The following is a 21,155-nucleotide window of genomic DNA, read 5'->3' on the forward strand; positions in this document are numbered from 1 at the left end:
TTAAACCACTGCCTGAAATAAAGGGACAGACACTGATAAAGTCATTTCAGTAAGCATTTTTGCGGTACATAGCCAATCGGAACTCAGCAGCTTGAAAACCAAATGAACCACCCACCTCTCCTCAGTGAATGGGGACTGGGACCCGCTGCGTTCTGTGGCTGATTAACAGAAAGCTGATTAGTGCCACTCGTTGGCTGGTTCTGGACAGTGCCTGCGTGCCCGCCATTTCTCACGGGGGGAGGAGTAGCTGAAGACGTGTTGTCCTTAGGTTTTGAGGTACTGAAAAGTAAAAATCCTAAGTTAGACGATGACTGTAAAACGCCTTGCCCAGATCAGCTGCACCCGTCCAGGTTCACGTCATGAACTGTGCTAGTCCTGACCCTCAAACTCTTCACAAAAACCTCTGAACTGGCTGGTATTTCCCCGAGACTAAACAGTGCTACTTCTCTTCAAGTGGGAAGTAGGCTTTAGGCTGATCAAACAATTAATTACCACAACGGGATCAGGAATCCAGGCAGTTCTGCAGCGTCATCGTACCTGTGTGAACGCCATACCTAGGAGCAGTCTCCGTGCTAATGCACCCTCAGAGCTTTTGCGGATCCTTTAAAAACAGACTCCCAGCGCCAAAGTTCACACGAAATTACTTCTCCAATTTTTCTCACTCAAATATACCTATTACCCCTCTGTTAGCCTTTTCAAAACACGCTGTCCCAGCATCACCCCCGCTTTGCTGGCAGGCATCCGGCAGACCTGGCTACTAGGGACCAAGGGATGGCAATCTGAAGCTCTGCCAGAAAACAGCTAAGGAGGTGAACCAACTCGCTACGTGGAGTGAGGGAGACGATGTCCTTGTCGCTGCAGTCCCTGTAGCTTTTGGAAGCCCTTAGGAGGGCCCAGGGACTGTGAGAGCTGGGTATGGAGAGAGCAGAGGTTCCGTTCCTGCTGTTGGCTGGCTGAAGCCTTCTCTCATCCTGCCTGGAATTAAGCTTTTGCCTTGCTGGGAGACCAGAACTCGTCAGGAGGGAGCAAACCCTGCAAAACCTTTGAGATTCAGATCAGGACAACTCAGCTCTTCCAGACCTTCGGTGATGAAGACAACAGAACCGGGGGAAACACAGCACTGAAATGTGAACCAGCCGAGGGGGTACTGGGCAGTGTCCCCTCCTCTTCCCATGCACTTGCCATCATCACTCATCTCTCTCTCTGATCTCTTGCAGCATCCTAATCGCTGCAAGAGGACTAACGCCTTCCAGTCACTTTTACGTTGCAATCCTCATTTTCTCCAGATGCCATTAATAAATTGCAAGTACTTGAACGCAGAGTTTTTGTGGATTTTAATTAGACACTGCTCTCAGGGTTTTGTTTTAGCTGCCTATGCCACAAAAGGCAGCTGTAGAGAATGTGCTAGTCTCTGGGGATTTCCAAACGAGAAGTTGATGTCACTTAAGAACAAAAGCTACGCGCAAAGGAGTCAGCACTGCATCCAACTCCACGGTGGTGTTTCATCCTAAGACGCAGTGCAAGAGCTTGATGTCTGGGGAGCACTGCAGGCCTTTACACGGCGTTGTTACATCTCTCGGACCACAGAAATGCTGAACACAAAGTGCTGCTTTCACCATACATGAAAGGAAGAGTCAAGGCTACTGCAATCAGTCCTGGAGTCCATGAATACTAATACTGGGGACATGACTGCACAGAGCTTCAACAGTAAATAAGTAGCAAAAACGCCTGGTTATATGCTTATCCTACAGAAACCAAAACTGAAATGTGATAAACCAACTTCCAGTTTTCTAGCAAGAAAGTCTGGTCACCGCTAACACTTGCTACAGACAAATACAAAAAGACAAATCCAGATAACATGTACAAGTAACAACAAACAAGACCAACAGGTTTCTAGCATTGCCACCGGTAGGTTTTGTTCTTTCAGCAGCAAACCGACAGTCACACGGCGTGGACGCCTCCAGAGTACACCCTGGAAAGGCCAACGCGTGCAGGGGCAGCACGGGCTTTTTCACCATTTGTCGTCATCTTTTTCCCCCCACCAAGAATTGTCTTATTTTAGGAGGCCGATTCTGGAACAATACACACAGCAAGAGAGCTCCTGCACAGTGCTTCTGCCCACCTCTGCGCAGGCTCCACACGTGCCAACATGCAAGCCCGTTGGGAGAGGTGCCCTGCAAAGCAGATGCAGTGGACATCAGTTTGCTGCTGAAGCCGCCTGCCAAGCCGCTGCCAGCGGAAGCCATGCCTCTTACCTGACATCCTCATTTCCTTGACTTTGTAAGTGTTCTGCTGTGCCAGCAGAGAGAGCAAAACCAGCACCCACCGGGCTTGTTTCAGCCCCGGAAGCTTGTGAGTGCTGCTCCGCTCCAGACTGAGCCAGCATGCCAGCCTCCGTGGGTGGCAGGGGTGGCTGGAAAGCTGGGGATGTGTGCTTTCTATTTATAGTGCCACATCTCCGAGGATTCGCTTGGAAGTCCATAACCTTGACACCAAAGCTACAGAAAGAAGAGAGAGTAAACACACCACACCAGCCAACACCAGGGAACTAAAGCAACAGGACAACCGATGTTACAACCCACAGACAAACGCAACCCCTGTCGCTCAGCATGCAAAGCTGCCACGAGGAAAGCTTCAACTTCCTGCATGGAACACCGTTAAGACATGCAACATTATTTGGCTTATCCACACAGAGGGGTAAGCGAAACGTAAGTGGCACAAACTAAACTACATTTGAAGACAGACATCGATGACAATGAGGTCAAGCCAGTCAGGAGTCTGACATGTCAACACACACATCTGCTTACACACCAGAGTATCTCCTCACTGGGTGTATTTTGCCACATGAATTTTGTTTGTATTACACGCTAAGCTGCGGCACAGATTTCAAGACAGACAGAAAACAGCCACTGGATATATGCTGTGATTTGCGTTTCAAGGAGAAGTATGGATGAACAGGCTACAATTCGACCAGATTTTGGAATGCACGCAGCACACTGATGCTAGAATTTAATTTTATTCTTTTTGTGTTAAAGAGGATGAATCTTGAACTGATTTCCCTCCTCCTCTGTCAGTGCTGATAAATCTGTACGTGGCTAGGCACAGACAGCATTCAGGTAACAATTTAACGTCTGCATAAATGGCTAAAAACAAAACAGCACATCACTGGAATATTCATGGTATGAGTGACAGTAAACGAACGTTCCACTACATGTTATATGAGAAAACAACATGGGGTTTGTATTTTTTAGCGTTCTACTGCCTGCTGTGGCATACTGTACCATCATCAACTCAGAAGTCTTATCATGAAGGCACCAGGTAACACCACCTCAGCTTATGGGCTTTGGAAAAGAAGCCACGGAATATAAGAGGTTAGATACTGATCAATACTACCATACACACTTCGTTTCAGTGGATTTTAGACCCCCCGAATCTGTAATAGGAAAGTGGTAAGTGGAAGCAGTAATTATCTGCTTGGTTGTTATCACGCAACGAGTGTAACTGGAAGGAAATACCAGTTCGTTACCTTTGAACCTTCCTCAGGCTGCAACAACACGGGGGGAAATAAATCACTACTGTTACCTACAATACTCCCACGAAATTCTCCTCCTGAGACTGATAAAGGTGCGTCGATGACAGCCTCCTCTGTAGTCTGTTTCTCAGGGGAGGGCTAATAACTGAAACCGAGCCCCAGGATGAAACATACCTCTCCTTCTTCAACAAATCCCCTTCCATCACAGTCATACTAACAGGCCTCTTCCGTTCCAGTGTCCCAGACTCATACTCATTCCCAGTGTGTGACAAGTGGTTGGAATTAACAGCAGGAACTGCCACAAATGCCCCAGACACATTGAAATCTTGATCTGAAACAAACAGAACGCCCCCTAAGACATGCCCTGCAAAAGGCCATGGCAGGTTCACCTCCATCCCACGGACAGAATTCTTTCAACTATGTCAAGAATTTACCTCCAGGGAAGAACCAGTCTGCGTGCTGAATAATCGGCTCAATAACTGCTACCACATGGACAGAAGTTGCTGCTGCCATTTCAGCAAGGGATCTACAGAAGAAATTTGTACAACACTTGATACAGAGTTGTAGCAAAGTAAGAAAATGAATTAAAAATTCCTATTACCTAAGTGACAAATCATGATGCATCCAGACTCCCAAGTACCACATGAGGAGCATCTTCACACTGCTGGAGTCTAGACTGTGCAGTACCACTCACAGCACAGAGAACGCTCCTAAGGAGAAGCATGCCTAACAGGCCCCAGAGGCACCAGCTGGTTGAAAGAACGTTTGAACTGGTTTTTGGGCAGAGAGTCTGTTGCTGTGAATAGTTCACAGGACTCCAAACAATCTGACAAGAAATTCTACAGCTTCACGGGAGGTCTGTTTTGTAGCTCTCCTAAAGCAACTCACCCTTCATTCTTTGCCCATAACAAGTTGGGGCCCAGGACTATTGCGATGTTGCTGGGCGTCATTTTGTTAACATCGCTGTTCTGTGCGAGCTTTGCTAAAAATTTGATCAGATACCTACAAAAGGGAACAGGAACTAAGAGCATTTCTCGAAAGCAACTAAGTAAAAACTCAAGAGCTCGTAAAGACAGCTCCCAGCAAAACAGAAGACAGACAAACAGCCTTCTTGCTTGGTGGCTGCCTACCGAGTTTCTACTCGTGGACAGTGAGAGCTCAACTGGGTAGGAAGGGAAGCCTCTCCCACTGGTGTGGTTTAACCTCACCTAGCACAATGCCACGTTTTCCTGCACCAGCAGAGCAAGAGCAAAGTGGAATTAGAGAAACCTCATATTTTCAGAACAAACGTGGAGATGGAGAATGCCTATTTGACAGCCCTTTTCATATCCTGTAAGGGAGCCTCCACACTTCTGGGAGTCACCAGAGTTCGTTCTGTTCTGATTCATCCCCAGAAGGCAAAACCAAAAGGAAAGATCACACGTGGAAGATACATCTGCGTGACGTCTAAGACTGGAAAGTACACTGAAGAGCACAGCTGGTGAGCAGTCAGGCACTACTGCCAACAGCACGACCCTTCTGTAGAAGGTTTCGGTGCATCGCTACTCTTTACAGCCACCACTGAGTTCACCTGAGTACCACCACCAGTGCCGGTGAAACGCAGCCCTCAGGCACCAAAGCGCTGTGCTGCAAGGCATACCTACCTGAAATTAGCATGATAATGCTTCGGTAATCTGTTACAGATCCTCCACAACTCTTGTAGCTTCTTATCCTGGTCCTGAATGCTGAAAGGAAAAAAAAAGTTGCGTTACATCTTACGTTCAGATCAGAAAATTGTTGTTTCTGCAATGCACAAAGAGATGACTCTGTAACCTTCCACTTACACCAAATAACTGCTCTGGTTTGTATTCAGTAATTCAGTAACCTGCTAGTCAAACCCCTCAATTATCTTACCTGCAACAAAACTGCTGAAGCACCAATGCTACGCAGCCAACAGTCTGAAGCAGCCTTACAATTAAATATAAACTAGGTATTTCACCACATTTTTCTGCAATCCGTATTAAGCTACAACACATGTAAATATAATTCGCTACACAAAATGTTTACCTGAGAGAGCAGAAATGAGAAAATAAGCTCTGTGAGCTTTTTCTTTTCTTACGAATACCTATAGGAAGAACCAAAATTGATAGAGAGATGTAGAATGTTTTCCTACGTAACTATTTTTAGGATGCTTACTTCGCAGCTTGTGTCCATTCTTCATATAGACCGTAGGTCATTAAGGGTTCTGGCAACTCTCGCAAATAGGATTTCAAGGCACCTGCAAGGAAGACGAGGAATAGGCAAGCTTCTCAGCCAATGCTTTCAGTCTTCCTGAAAAATCCTGTCCTCAGATTTGCAATTCTACCTGTGCAACAGGACCCAAGTTCCAGTGACACAGTGGGAAGACCCGACACATCCAGGGTGTATCTGCTCAGCACTTAACACACAAGGTCTTCCAGTAGTTATTGTAATTTGACAGAAATGTCAAATATAAAACTATGAATCATCCCTTCAGAAGAAAGGCCTAGACCTTATTAAAGGTCTACCTATGGCTCTCATCTTCCTCGATCACGTTAACTCTTGTTGTGAAAGGAAATGCCATATTTGGATTACTATGGTCACCTGAAGTTTAAACAGGACTCTGTCACGCAGACCTGAACCCATCAAGTGTGATGGGTGTGTGTCCCTTGTACTGATCTGTTAAGTTACGCAGTGAACTTTCACTGATTTCCACTCATAGTTTATCTGCAGACAGCAACACCGGACAACGCAGCAAGCCAACAGTTGAACAAACTGCGTAAACTCGCGCTGTCACCTGGCGTACCTGGTTCTGACTCAGAGCATTCACAGTACCTGCAACAGCATGGGGATCAGAATAAAACTCATCCAGCTGGGAAGCTGAACAATCCAAGGCAGCTTTCAGCTTTTTTAACTTGGAGGCTCCAGCAGCAATTCTGAATAAGCCCTGCATAAGGGAAGTCAAACGTACGTGAGTGGTAGCGACGCGTCGGTACAGGCACGAAGCAGTCCAAGTGCTGTGACAGCCTCTTCGGCACAGTTTGAACCTGGGTGGCTTCACCTCACATCATTATGATCTAGGTGGCTCTTAGTATGTCACTGCCACCTGATGATGCCACCACCTCACACCCTGGGCCCATGCCTAATTTTTCATTCCCGGTGCATTCATCCCAAAGATACCTCAAATAGTACTGAAGGTTATTCTGTTGCAAAAGATTTATCATCTACACCAATTAACAAAATTACTCAAGCAACTTCACGATACAGACACCAGTCCCCAAACTTCACTGAGCTCTTGCTTCCCGCCCTTCGTAGCATGTGATAGGGTATTGCCTACCTCCTCTCTCATCCCCGTTTCCAGAAGCATCATTACGCAAGCTTCAATAGGGACCGCGATTTCCCGACCGCTGCGCTTGAGATGCTCTTCTAATGGAGTTCCAAAAGCTGGTTTTTCAGTCCATTTGTCTAGTTGGAGAGTATCAAAACACTAAGCAAAGTATCTAACAAACCCTTGAATTACATCCCAGACAAGAAAAGAAGAAAGCCTGCAGTACAGCAAGGAGATTTCAGAATACAGTAGGAGTTTACAGCCCCCGGTCGGTAAAGTCCCTTGCATCCCGAGTAAAGGGAAAACGAGCCTGCTGGTGTTCAAGAAAAAGAAACTTCTGCATTGTTCTGGATGGAACACCACACAGAAATCCTCTGCACAACTGGGAGCGCATGTCCCACAAGGCCTCACCACAAGTGCCACTGCGCGGCTGAACGTTTTGGTGTCCTGATTTGCCAGGACACCAAAAGGCTTAAGTTTGGGAGTCTTGGAGGAAAAATTTTGTCTTGATTGCATGACCTGGGCTGATTTTAGTTTTAACAGTATTTAAGGTGGATAAAACCATCTGCTAACAGGAGGTTTATTGATGATTTACAGAATGAGACACGTAAAATGGATGTTAACAGCCCCCACGCCTTACATTAGAATTCCCATGGCAACGGCCCATCACTGTAATGCTTGCACAAGTTTTCAGTTCCATTTCTCAATCATTGCTTCACTCCAAAAGCCAAAATTGGCACAAGGTTCTCCACACTGAGTGTGAATTTCTTGTTTCCTACAATTTATTTTTTCACCCGTTTCTGCTCTCTTAATTGAAAAAATGCAGCCATAAGAGGTTACTGGTAGCACAGATGCATTATTCCTTTTGTGTGTAAAAAAGGTCAAGAAAGATAAAGACTGTGAGAGTCCTCTGAAGAAACAGCATGCTTCTGCAAAGGGTTTAATTTACCCTTCTTGCTTACAAAACCACATCAACCATATCCCTCACAGGGCTTAACACACGAGAGGCAACTGCCGTTTTCCCCAGTTCTGCAAGTTACAGCAAACGTGAGGAAGAGAAATCTCAGTAAATGTTCAAACTCACAGGAATTTGCACTACAGGTAGAAACAACTGATGTCACACCCTACGCTGAGATCTTGGACACCGGACCACTTAGGCACCCTGCCTTCTAGCTCCCCTTCTAGGAAGGCCAATGAACACTCATTGCATCACAGCTTTGTACAGAGCTAAACAAGTTTAAAGCAGCGAACACGGAACCTTCCACACAGCCACAACGCAGCCCTGACGCTGCGTAAGCATCGTTTGGTGGTGTTACCTTGTCAGATCTACAGAGTGCAGGTATCCTGCATCATCTGCCAGCAAGACGCTCGTATTTCTTGATACAGTTGGCTTAATGGTTCCTCTTTTACAAGCTGCATGTGGTCCACAAGTGAAGATGCTGGAGTCTTGCTCAGCTCAATTACAGTTTGCTCAGACTTTGTTCAGCCTACCCCTCGTTCAAAGCAATTAGCGGATTAAGGGACAGCATAGCCAGTGTTTAAGACAGCAATTTGAACACACTGAGCGCATCTTCACACCAAACCGTGAACGATACACCTGAACTCCTGCTGACAACAGGAAGCTTAGCAGCACGGGGAAGAGCTGAAGCTGTATTACTCGCTTTTCTGAACTGCTGGTAGTCAACGCAACAATCCGAACCCGCTGGTGGCCAGCTGTAGCACAGCACACGCACTGGGATAACGTACTGCATGGAAGGACGAAGAAAAGTCAAGCTCCTTAGAATAAGGGGAGTTTTTGACAGTTGTCCAGTAATCCTTCAAGAAGCAAGGACCCTCAGAAGTTCCTAAATCACAACAAAACCTTCACTGGCCTACAAAGCCACGTGTGAACTGGCAAAGGTCACACGATTATCAAGGAAAAAGTGCAAGCAAATAGAAGAACCCTTCCTTTACTCTCCTGGGTACAACACAGAACCTTAATATTTTATTAGTGTGTTAAAATATGGCTGGAGAACTCCAGAGAACACAAAGATGGAATTATGCTTGGGAATGTAAAATTGTTAAGTAGATCAAAATGGCCTTATTAAGTCAGTCTGCATGCAAGAGAATCAAGATAAAGGAGGAGAATATTGTGCATAGGTGGCACAGGCAAGGAAAAGCATCAGCCAGAGCACAGGTTACTTTACCTTGATGGGCTTGAATTTCGGGTAGGACCTTTTCTATGACTGCTAATGCTTTTCTATGGTAATCTGCTTGTGCTTCTAATAACTGAGAACAGAAGCCACATTTTAAAAACAAAGAGAGTATTAGCTTCTGATGAGCACACAATACAAGACTAGAAGGTTTAGCACACAAAATGTCATCTTTGAGAATCGAGTGTCTATGCGCATACGTGCTGCAAAGTCGTACTGAAAAAATACTCACCATAACAAAACATCTAGCATATTCCCCTTCTTTGGAGACAAAATTATACATGTCTGCTGCCAGCTGGTCCTTTGAAAAAGAAGAATGCAAAACAGTACATCAGATTCACAAGGCCATTTCCACTTGTGTACAAAGACAGAAGCACCTATGTTTGTTTTGCCTGCAGGAAGCCTGAACTATTGGTTCAGGCAGGAGAGGAAGGCAGTATCCCACCTGCTCTGCCACACGTACTCTTCCAAGCAGAAGTCATTCAGAACACCCAGCTGGGTTTCACACAGCAAAGCGGTTGCCCACTCAGGTGAACCACTGGACTGCACGGCAGTCTTATTCACAGCCAGCCCCCGTGCACAGAGGCAAGCACGACCGGAAGGGTTTGGGAGCCCTGCTCAGCTGCGGCGTAACGCAGCGTTTGACAAGCGAGAGGTGAAAGTGCGGGCGAGCTGCGCCGATGTGTCGCAGTCAGAACGTTTCTTTCGCCTCAGCAGCCCGCATCCCACTCAGGCAGCTCACGCACAGCTACGCAGTGGCACACGGACACCCTGAACGTTTCAGTCAAGGCTAAGACAGTTCCTTCTTGTACCTGTCTCAGACTGAAACAGAAAACTGTAAAATACCCACCTTAAAAAAACATTCCTCATTAAATGAAAGCAATTCGGAGAGATCAGCTAGCTACGCAGGGGCACACGGACACCCTGAATGTTTCAGTCAAGGCTAAGAGTGTAAAATACCCACCTTAAAAAAACATTCCTCATTAAATGAAAGCAATTCAGAGAGATCAGCTATCATTAATATAGCCTTAAGTCACGGAGCCTGTCAACAGTCACAGAATCTGTGACTGCAGTCATCAGCCAGTCCCACGCGTGAGGCTCACAGAAGCAGCCACATTCCGACTGCGGCTGCTGCTACTGAGAATGTAAATGACAGACTCATCTCGTCATACCTTGCATTGTTCTACTTTATTTCCAGCTTCATCCATCTCCTCCTTGAGAGATTCTATTTTTGAAGGATGCACTTGAAAATTTGTTCCAGAAGTCTTGTGGGCTTGGTTGTACCTGTGGGAGAAAAGCTCCCATCATTTGGTGAAAACCAGTATTAAACAAGAATCTGCATTGCTGAAACATTGAAATGGGTTTCTTTCGACAGGAAACAAACCCAAAAGTCCCAGGGCTTTTCCAACAGAACTAAGGAAGGTGCTCAAAACACAACATTTCTGACATGCAAGCACCATTCACAAACAGCTAAACTACTACAGAAATCAGATGAAATCCTGCATTCCCCACAGCTGGTAACATGGGTGTGTAATGTCTCAGAGCTACCAATCCCAGAAAACACTACCTAAATCATCACCAGGGTTTCAGACCTCTTAAGGTGACGCCAGGGCAAGTTGAGCAGCGCAGGACCCTACCCACAAGACGGTTCCATACCACGCTGTGAAAGAACATGGCGTGGTTACAAAATCAGACTCCTATTCCTTACTTAAGTTGACACTTTAAGTGAACTGGAAAGAAGATGAGTTTTCAGCATTTTTCCCATTATATATAAGCATGGAAGAATCAGATCAGATGCTGTGAGATGCCAACAAGAAGTTAACATGAGTAGAAAAGGACCTAGTCCTTATTTCTTACCTTCCTCTTGCCGAATCCCAGTCCAACACCAGCTTGGCAAGCTGTTTCCTCTGCTTCTGAATGTTTGGGATCTCTGTCTAAAACACAAGTTCAAGGCTCATATTTATTTTTAAATTGTGTATTGCAATAAACTAGATTAAAGCAGTTTTATTACTAGCAATGAGATAAGCCCTTTTTGCTCAGTTTGTACGTAAATCCAGATTGATTTCTTCAGTCGGGCTGAAGGGACTTACCTCTGTTAGTACAGAGAGTGGATCTAAAACTTCTCTTTCAATCTGTACTTCGTGCTGGGAAAGCTCCATCGCCAGTTTATTCTCTGCATCACCGCACGTATCTAGCATTTTCCTTTAAGAATTATGGGAAGTTGTAACATGAGTTACTACTGACTAAAGAAGAAAGATCCAAGACAAAGCAGTGGTGGCCCGCTGTCACTTGCTACCCCTCTGGAAAGCTCTGTGTCGTATAAAGCAAGGCATTACTTAATGGCATAAACCCAAAAACGCAGTCATGGGCAAATTCGGGATAGGCAAGGAGTGTTATTAAACCTTTGTCTTCTAAAACTCCTTCGACATCACAACATTTTTGGAGGCTTTAAGTCATCGAGAAGATTATACTGGCCCTAAGGGCAGAGAAGTTCGTATTTATTTCAAAGCTCATCCTTCCATCCCACCAGATGCAGGAAAATTGCTCAATGTAGTATTTCATTTTCTCCTAAGCCCCTTTAATGTGAAGAAGTCTGAACACCATAATGCTAAGCAATCACATATGCAGCCATCTCGGGTTCCAACCCATGATTTGACCTTTGTGTTAAGCTTGTTCAAAGGAAAAACCCTCTTCTCTAAGATTTTTATCCCTGCTTAAATCTCCTGCAACAGCTCACAAAAATGCACACAAAGGTTTTTAAGGTCACTCTACACCATCTCCATTAGAATTCCCATCAGCGGCCAGGAAACACATTTGCCCTAGGAATTCAGCATATTGGCGTTCATTTGTTTCAGCCCCTTTCCTGTACACTGCAAACACCCGCTTTGCCAGGATAAGGCAGTCGGCATTATTTTCACCTAGAAGCCATTAATGCAAATTGGCATTGTTTTAAGTCATTAACACAAAACGGCAGAATGCAGGATTTACACTACATCTTAAACTCTAAATGGAGATAACAATTTCACTAATCCACGAGGAGAAAAGCCATTTTCAAAAGCTTTTAAGATAGCAGAGAATCAGAATCCTCTGGAATGCAATTCAGAGCAAGCCTCAAACTTGCCCCCAGAGCCACAAAGAGGACACGCTTGCTCACTTCTCCCTTTGGATTACAAAAGGAATCTAGAAACATTAGTTTCATTAGACTGAAAACAGCCTTTATGTACCCGAAGTCTCTAATCAGAGCCCTGCAGGCAAAAAAATGACAGACTGCAACTTAGAAAGCCAAACACTTACCCCAGCAGAGTTTCATCACTTAGCTGGACAGATCCTTCTTGCATATTCTGAGCAAGAGCTGTTAGAGGCAGTTTTTTCTATAGAACAGAAGAACAGTGCTTAGCTTAGCGCTCCTCACCCTTTCCAGCTTTCCCAGTACACCCCTGCTAAGGTTTCTCTCTCCTTCCATATGGTTTCTATTACACACGCATGCAGCTCGCTCTGACTTTCAGAAATGCCAAGTCACAGTGCCTCAAGGCTCCTCTTCTCAGAGACTTTAAAAGGCACTTTCCTCCCAGTCTCGGTTGGAATGGCTGGCCCAGAATGCACCTCTGCTACTGTCAAAGCAAGCGGCTTCAGCGTGAAATCTAAGCAACCGGCTTATCACTCAGCCCTCTGCAGACGTGACTGTGAGCCCGTTTTCAGGGGGTCGCTCTCAGTCAGTAAAAGGAGGAGACTCAAATGGCAATTATTTCTGGTTCTAATGCTTTCAGAAAACATACCCTCGGCTATTGCTAAAGCGGGGCAGAAATCAAAGGTGTGCAGTTATTGGAGAAGTCAGTGCACAAAGGTAACTCTAACTATGAGGAGCTTGATCAGAGTTGCAGGGGATCTCCTCAGTCAGGATTTAGGAAAGCTGTAAGCACTCAGCATGCTGCGGAAGCGAGCGAGTGCCCCGACACTGCTACTGCACTCCAAGGTGGTGCTGCTGTATCTGGACAGGGAAGGGCAGCTAGCCTTTTGTCAAATACTGCCAACGTGTGAGACGATTTTACAGAGCTTTTCCTCTCTTGGATAATTTGAGGCAGAGCACTCAGGCTAGAAGTGTAGCCAGAGCTGTATTCGGACTAGTCCCAGAAGACAAGCCAAAGGGCATTCGTACTTACATGTCTCTTATCAGGATCTGTACCATGCTGGCCCTGAAAACATGCAATTAATCGCTTCTGTGCAATGTGGCAAACAGATCTCACGGTGTCAAGACGTCTCTCGATCTGGTCAGCAAGGGGGAGAGAGGGGGAAGAGAAAACAAAACAAAAAACAGAAGTCATTTTCCTGCCCTCAGCAGAAAATCTTCCTCCTGTACCACACTTAGTTCTGGGTTGCAGATTTCTCAAGTTCTACAGCTTACAAGAAGTTCAGATGCTTAGCAGAAGTGCTTGACAGCAAAAATGCTTGGAAAGAGGTTTAAACTGCCTTTTTTTCCCCCCGCAGTGGCCAGCAATTCAGTCAGAACTCGCAATGCTCACAAGACCGGAGAGTGGAAGAGGGAGAAAAACGCCGCCCCTGCTTTTTGTATCAGCAAGAGAATCAGCCTGATTCTTGTCATGCGAGATGAACAGCTTGTACAGATATCTAAGACACTAACTTAGGGAGAAAACGGTGGGAAAACTCATTTTTTCTTTACGGCTTTGAAAAGTAGAAGGGTAAAGACATATCTGACCGCTCCTTTACACTGGACCAAACCTGTGTACCGCCAGCTTTCCATTGTGTTTCCTTCTCTGGCCACTGGATACAAGGATAAAGTTCTTAGTGCTAAGCAAAACAGCATTTTCAAGGAGAGATTAATGGGATTCAAAAGGGATGTGGAATGAAAAAAAAAAAAAAGGGCGACAATGCACAAACAGGAGTTGTGCTTATCACAGTGTATTTAAAGCACAGCTTAATGTGGGAATATGACAAAGATACACATTAACAAACTGTTCTTTTAAGGGATTTTAAGTAAGGAATCTGGACTATTTTATTTCAGAGGACCAAAAGCAGAGAAAGCGATGAGCACTGGGACAGAACTGCTTATGGCAACACATTAAAATCCCTTAAAAGAAGAGTTTGTTAAGTAAGGAATCTGGACTATTTTATTTCAGAGGACCAAAAGCAGAGAAAGCGATGAGCACTGGGACAGAACTGCTTATGGCACCTCGCTCTCTCTGCACAGCACCAAAAGAATGCAGTTTATCTGCATTTTGATGACTCACCAGAATAAAAGGAGGCCCTTTGGAATGGCTTCTATTTAAAAAGCAAGGGAAAAAAAAAGTAGGTTTCATCTGTAGAAGTAATCTGAACAGACGCCAGTTTTTGATACAGCTCTAAAATCACTCCTATTACGTTTTCAGCAGGGCAATAGTTCTCCACACCTTTCCTATCAATCATAAACACAGATTAGCTGGCAGAGCAGTAACTGTAGTGCTGCGCTGTTATGCCCTGCACTGGCTCCTGTTAGGGGCATCGTAGCTGGGTCTGAAGCAGGATGTTGGTTTTCCAGGAGGCAGTCTGCTCTGTTCTAATGAACATGCTGTAAATTCTCATTGAGAATGTCATACATCCAGGTAGGAATGACGCGGTTTTTCCTCCCAACAGGTTTATTTGGCACTACTGTGTTGGGATACTGTGTTGGGAGCAGCAACCAGAGCTGGGCCACCCAGCAGCAGCTTTTGCAAGCCCAAAGGGAAGGTGAAAAAGAACCAGAGTAGGAGGGCTGGTGAGTTGAAGGACCAACGCAGGAAGACCGAGGTTTCACTGGCTACACGAGACACTAAAGGGACTAGAAGTTCTTGACAGCCACAAGATGAATCTAAGTTGAGGTGCTCCAGAAACTTAGTAAAAATCTATTATTGTAGAATAAGGTACAGAGAAACTGCCCAAGGACTGCTCTGAAAGCACAAGACACTTCCTTTTATTTACAGAGCATATATCAACAGCCTCAAACTTGAGTCCACTTCAAAAAAGTCCTGAAGATACACGAACAAGAAGGTTTTGTTTATGGTCTACTGCTGCAGCTAAGACTAAATGAATCCCTGTTATATCACCTTCAAAATTAAATACCAGCAACACATTCTAAACCACTGTCCTCGTTTCCGCTGACACAGTTAATTTTCCTCCTAGTAGCTGTACAGGCTGTGTTTTGGATTTAGCATGAGACTAATGTGATAACACACTGATATTTGGGTTGTTGCTAAGCAGCATTTATACTAAACCAAGGGCTTTCCAGCTTCCCATGCTCTGCCAGCAAGGAGGTGCACAAGAAGCTGGCCAGGAGCACAGACGGAACATCTGACCTGGACTGGCCAAAGGGATATTCCATGCCACAGGATGTCAGGCTCAGTATATAAACCAGGAGTTGGCCAGGGAGCTGCGGCTTGGGAACTGGCTGGGCATCACTCAGCCGGTGGTGAGCAACTGCAGTGTGCACCACTTACTCTGTATATTCTTTTATCTCTATAATAATTATTCTCTCTTCCCTTGCTGTCCTGTTAAACTGTCTTTATCTCAACCCACAAGGTTTACCTTTTTTACCCCATCCCACTGAAGGGGGGTGGGGGAGGAGTGAGCAAGCGGCTGCGTGGTGCTTAGCTGCTGGCTGGGGTTAAACCACGACAGCCATCCAGCGTTTGTGAAAGCATTTATTTTTGCAAAGTCACGTGTCAAGACTTCTTAAAATACTGAGCACAGGAGGTTTTTTTCCTACACCTGAAACATGGTGACATCCTGTACCTGAACAGACCCCAGCAGACTGACACAGCTCGTCAGCCACGCATGGTGGCTTACGCTGGCACATATATTCCCAACAGCTTCTTTCCAGGCAGTCCAAATGCCAAACTCAAAAGGCAGAAAACAGAACAGGAACATGACCCCAAAACTTCACAGTAATATACTCTCTGATTGGCTTTTTAGTTCAAAGATCTCAGGAAAACCATGAAAGACACTAATCTCCGTTTAGCTACCTTTGAAGTGAAAATGTGACCTACAGGCCACGCTGTCTGTGCCCACAGGGCATCTGCGGCGTACAAAACCTCCCACAATTGCTTTATTATATTCTACAAGGGCATGCCAGAAAGCGTGTCTATTGTAGAAGCCTTTCCAGTGCTGAATTATACTCCCTGTCTTCAGACAGGACCACATTTAACAGAGATACTTGAAAGGGAGTATCACACTTCAGCAAACAGGAAAAAAAAGCGATGACAATCCTATGTCAAAGCTTGAACTAAATATAAAGAAGAACACAGTGAAACATGCTTCTAGAGTGAACAGTACCATGCTTTTAAGCTCTTCAGTTAGATAAGAGCCTCCCTCCCCTCCACAAGCCCCCAAGAGCAAACAAACAAGTGAGTAAATTCTTCCACTTGGGTGTAGCCAGGCTGCTCTGCGCCTGGGAAAGCCTAGCTTGCAAAAAATTTTTTGGCAACAAGCAGCAGTCCTTTTGGCTTTCACTTCTTGTTACTATTCTGCAGCTAACCAAGAAAACAGACGGGCCCTTGGAGGCTACAAAGGTGTTTTAACATCCTTTGTGCCATTTAATTGTCATCTCCTCAGATATTAAAAATACTGTTGTCAAACTGTTACGGTGTTTATGGTTGAAACAAAGCCGTCCTCTGAAAAGCAGGGTCAGCTCATTTCATGTATTTGTGCTGGATTCAAGTTTTAAGGCTGATACATTCTCTCATCTTTAATCTGAACAGTTGGAGAGATCTGAAATAAAAGTACTTGCATCATTTGTTTGGCTTTCATGTACCAGCCATGAACTTCAGCAAAGCAAGGTGCTTTGTGATAATCCGACATCCCCGTTACACTTGAGGTCCCATGGAGCAACTTGTCTGACTTGATAGAATCATGGAACGGTTTGGGTGGGAAGGGACCTTAAAGCCCCCCCCACCAGTCGCACCCCCTGCCATGGGCAGGGACACCTTCCACTGGACCAGGTTGCTCCAAGCCTCATCCAGCTTGGCCTTGGACACTTCCAGGGATGGGGCAACCTCCACTGCCAATTTATGTTGTGCCATTTTTTTAAGTCTTTCACAAAGTAACCAGAGGAAGAAAACTGTGTACAAGAAGTCTGTAGGTAAATTTGTTCCACGTGATCAGTCAACCTTGTTAATCTAAGAGTTGCAACTAGAATTCCACCATGAAAGTAAATTGTGATTAGATGGTGTGCTTTCATAAAGATGACAAGTCTGCAAACAACTCGAGTGTCAGTGTGACAAATCTGAGAACAGATATCACACGCTGAACAAGAAGCATTTGTACACTTATTGAGAGCAATTCCAGACTTTCGGAGAAAACTGGCATTAGCTATTAGCAAGCAGTTGGCATGTTTCTGCCACTTCTCTTAAGGCCCAGGCTGACCTCTTCAAGAGAAACAGAAACCAAGACAGAAACCGGCTGTGCCTAATCATAGCTTCTTCCCAGCTCATCATCCTGCATCAGGCAGACTGGCAAGTCATTAGCACTAATGGTTCATATGCTTAACAAACTAGTTCATCTAATTAAAAGCAAAAATGCTTCCTCCTTCACGAGCCTTACAATCAGATGGAGGAACAGAAGTGCCTTGAGTTTTCCCACTCAAATCATATCAGTTTTTTCGTATGCTGTGAAGCCCAAAGACATCCTGGTTTCATCCCTGCCATTTGCAGTATTTTTTCCCCAAATTAGACACTCCTCGGAACTCAGAAGGCTGGAACTTCACAAAGAGCATCTAAAAACCCCACATATTAACTGTGTTACAATACCTGCAACAGGTCTTCACTGAGCACCTCTGTTTTCTCAGCCCTAAGGGAGGAAAAAGAGACCATTGTCAGACTAATCAGCATGTGCAGCATCAAAGATTGATACAGTGCTTTCAACAAAACCTGTTCCTTTTCAAGTTATAACCCCATTATGACCATAACACCACCATGTTCACGGAGTCGTGTGTAGCGCTGGCTCCCGGCCCCAGCACAGGGTGTTTGGGACAGCCGGACCTTCCCGCAATCCCCATCCCAAATCCATTACACCAGGCCCTAACAACATTTCAGACTGCACAAGGTTAAACACAAAGGAATCCTGAGTAACCTCACTGGAATTTCGCTCCCTGTTTTTCGTCGGATAATGTTATCAGTGCACCCGAAAGTAAAGAAATATACAGACAGGAGACATGTAGGACAGCCACCTTCGCTATTTTAGCACTGCAGGGCCCTACCATGCAGCTGACAGTGGAGAAGGAAGCCTGGACACCTCCCTTTAATCTTGCAAGCACATAACTTTCCTCAGAAATCTCCCCCTACCTCATTTTGCTGACTTCCATCATACTAAAAGGCTGGAAAAGATCTATTACTTAACAAGATCACCAGAAGCAAACAGTATTCTCAGCAGAGGTCTGCCCTCAATAGGGCACTATTGCTTACACAAACTTCCAGACAGAACATGAACGGCTGTTACACACACTCAAAGCTTTACACATACAGTTCCACACCTTCTAATCCCAGTTTACACATAAACCTTCCCGTTGTTTAATGCTGACACAGATTTGCCCAGTGCTGGTCATTTGCTAGAACGCTGCTTTATCCAACCTTTGCTAGAGCTATGAAATAACGAGAAATTCAGTTCACCCGTGATCTCTCCTTACCTGGCTCTTCACTGTCACCACACGCCTACTGCTACAGACGGCTTGGGGGCACTCCAGAACTCTCCTGCTCAGAGAGCTTCCTGCACTGCTGGCAGAGCTCCTCATCTACTGCCCGGACCCCTCCTGATCCTGCAAACTGCTCAGTAACCTACTGCAAGACCGGTCACGCACACGAAGTCCATTTGCTCCATCAGCCGAAGATGTGAAACGCCTCCAAAGCCAATATTCATTAAGTTTGGGGGGTGTTTTTGTTTGTTTGCCTTTTTAAAGGCATTTTACCTCAATTTCACGGCACATTATATATGCTTGAACTATTTGTGAACCATAAGGTGTTTAACAATTAAATACCGGAACACAGTAATGCTCAAAACCTTAACAAGACCAAGACAAAAGCCACTTAAATACTCTGACAGCAACATAAACTGCAAGCACTGGAATATTTGTTTGTTTAGGAAAACACATGTAAGATTAACAAACTTCCACACAAGTAGAAATACCGTGTCTGATGGAAATCATACCCTGTTAGAGAGCAATTACTTGATTACTTCGTAATTTTTTTTTTTTTAAGTCTTGCAAAATCCCACCAGAAATTACATGCAAGAACTACAGTGTAAGAACACTCCACTTACAGCAGCACGTTCTTAGACAGATTTTAATCTTAAGTGGCAACTACTACACGTATCAGCTAACTGATCCGACAGAAGAATACAGAGCTCCTATGCACTTCTGCAGGAACAGAGTGCTGTGCATGACAATGGTTTTACACAAAACCCTTGGACAGCCCAGAGTTTTACACAGTCTGTGGAAGGGCAGGAGAGATGAGCCACCTTTGTTTCCAGACTGAATTTGATAGTGTACAGGCTTTTCATGAAGAAGGGGCTGTATTTGGTTTCAAACACCACTTTTCTCTTCAGTTTCTATTTTCCACAGGTGACCGGATGCTTTTCACTATCAGCATTCATGAAGCTGACCTGTACCCCCTTCAAGAAAGGGCACACGGCACAGAGCCCACCCGACGCCATCCAACGGCACGTCGCTGCACCTCGCCGAGACACATCTCTGCAAACGGCCCATCTTGAACCCCAAGTCAGCCCGAGCACCCCATACAGAAAGGCACCGATTCCAACAGGCGTCAGGTAAAGTCCCATCCCGACTGAGGTGGCATGCCGAGAGGGAAGCAGGCGGATGCTGACCTGCCATCAGTCAGCTCGCGGAACAGCACTGCTCGGGGCGTCTGCTGCAGAAACACAGGCTTCTCTCAACAGGTACAGTCACTTCTAAGTAAAACAGCCTACTGGAAGGGATTTAATTTTTATATTTAAGAAAAGCAGCGTGCAGTTCCACCCATACTGAGATTTTCTCGTTAAAGGCACCAGCATTTAACGGAAGATCAGCACGGCAGTCTCCCGGAGCCCCGGCAGCCAGCTGGCTAGCAAACTCAGTCTTTCTAGGCTAACCTGCAAAAGCAGCAAGGCAGCACACACGGGGATTAACCATCTTCTCTGTCTTCACATAGATCCAGGTCTCAGTTTCCTTCTTCTGCCTAGAAATCTGTTTCAGAAAGAAATGCAGCTGGTTCCTACATCCGCATTACGCAGCTGAAGCTTGTGCCGGCTGCCCTGGATCTCCCTCCAGACCTTAACTGTCTCAGCATTGGAGAAAGCTGGATTAGACGAAGGCGCTTCAGGAGTTCACTCACCCTGGATGCTGACACACGCCTTGACATGACACAAAACAGACCCCACAGAAATGAGGATCCAACATACCAGAAGAAAACCCAGGACCTTTGCCTAAGCCGCTGTTTTCGGAGCTAAACCAGCCCCCAGTGGCGTAATTCAAACCAACTTTGGGGACCACGCAGAGCACTTGGAGCTGGGTACGTACACAGCGTTACAGCCTGATGGAAGCTGCTGATACTCACGAGAATGGCCACTGACTGACAGCTCTCAGAATTTTGCCCACCTATGCAGCAACAACCAAGTTACGGTGAGATTTTGTAAATTCACTTTTAGCTACTGGGAATCCCAAAAAGCATTTGATAGGAATTGTCTTTAGATGAAACAATGTTCCTTCCAATATTATTCCATATTTCTGTTCAACAGAACCTTTCCTTACACTATTGCAAAGTTACTGGAGGCTTTTGAACAGCTTTAGCCACAACATCTCTTTAAAACCATCCAAACCAAACAACTTCAGATTCATTACAAATTCAATCTCTCCTTCACCTCCTTTTTCCCCATGAAACGACATCGATCTGAGTGAAAAGCAAACGTGCTAGCAGAAGCTTGCTTCCATTTTAAATATGGTTTCGCACAGGTTACGTATCACTATGCGGAGCGCAGACCCATTTTCAGGTATTTATTCGAAGCCGCTCTTTGTACACCTAACTGGCTTATCAGGGATTTAAAGCCACAGCTTGAAAATCCGGATCTCCTGCTCTGAAGCCAGGGATGTTTT

At 45.3% G+C, this 21,155-nt stretch overlaps 1 protein-coding gene across 1 annotated transcript in view; it reads right to left on the bottom strand.

Annotated features, from left to right (window-relative positions):
• Nucleotides 1-17,863, bottom strand: part of ARHGAP17 (Rho GTPase activating protein 17) — a gene marked incomplete at its 5' end in the record, with an annotated part of 23,830 nt that extends 5,967 nt beyond the window's left edge. Inside the window, 17 exons of the mRNA XM_010161009.1 lie at nt 116-279; nt 2,256-2,498; nt 3,707-3,863; nt 3,967-4,058; nt 4,421-4,534; nt 5,176-5,256; nt 5,708-5,789; nt 6,365-6,476; nt 6,867-6,994; nt 9,044-9,125; nt 9,282-9,350; nt 10,222-10,333; nt 10,907-10,983; nt 11,140-11,251; nt 12,344-12,420; nt 13,210-13,314; nt 17,824-17,863. Coding sequence (XP_010159311.1) covers nt 116-279; nt 2,256-2,498; nt 3,707-3,863; nt 3,967-4,058; nt 4,421-4,534; nt 5,176-5,256; nt 5,708-5,789; nt 6,365-6,476; nt 6,867-6,994; nt 9,044-9,125; nt 9,282-9,350; nt 10,222-10,333; nt 10,907-10,983; nt 11,140-11,251; nt 12,344-12,420; nt 13,210-13,314; nt 17,824-17,863 — 1,847 coding nt within the window. The remainder of the gene's footprint in view (nt 1-115; nt 280-2,255; nt 2,499-3,706; nt 3,864-3,966; nt 4,059-4,420; nt 4,535-5,175; nt 5,257-5,707; nt 5,790-6,364; nt 6,477-6,866; nt 6,995-9,043; nt 9,126-9,281; nt 9,351-10,221; nt 10,334-10,906; nt 10,984-11,139; nt 11,252-12,343; nt 12,421-13,209; nt 13,315-17,823) is intronic.
• Nucleotides 17,864-21,155: the final 3,292 nt, after the last annotated feature.

This window comes from Eurypyga helias, unplaced genomic scaffold (assembly GCF_000690775.1).
Source record: "Eurypyga helias isolate BGI_N326 unplaced genomic scaffold, ASM69077v1 scaffold3591, whole genome shotgun sequence".
In the NCBI taxonomy this organism is placed as follows: domain Eukaryota; kingdom Metazoa; phylum Chordata; class Aves; order Eurypygiformes; family Eurypygidae; genus Eurypyga; species Eurypyga helias.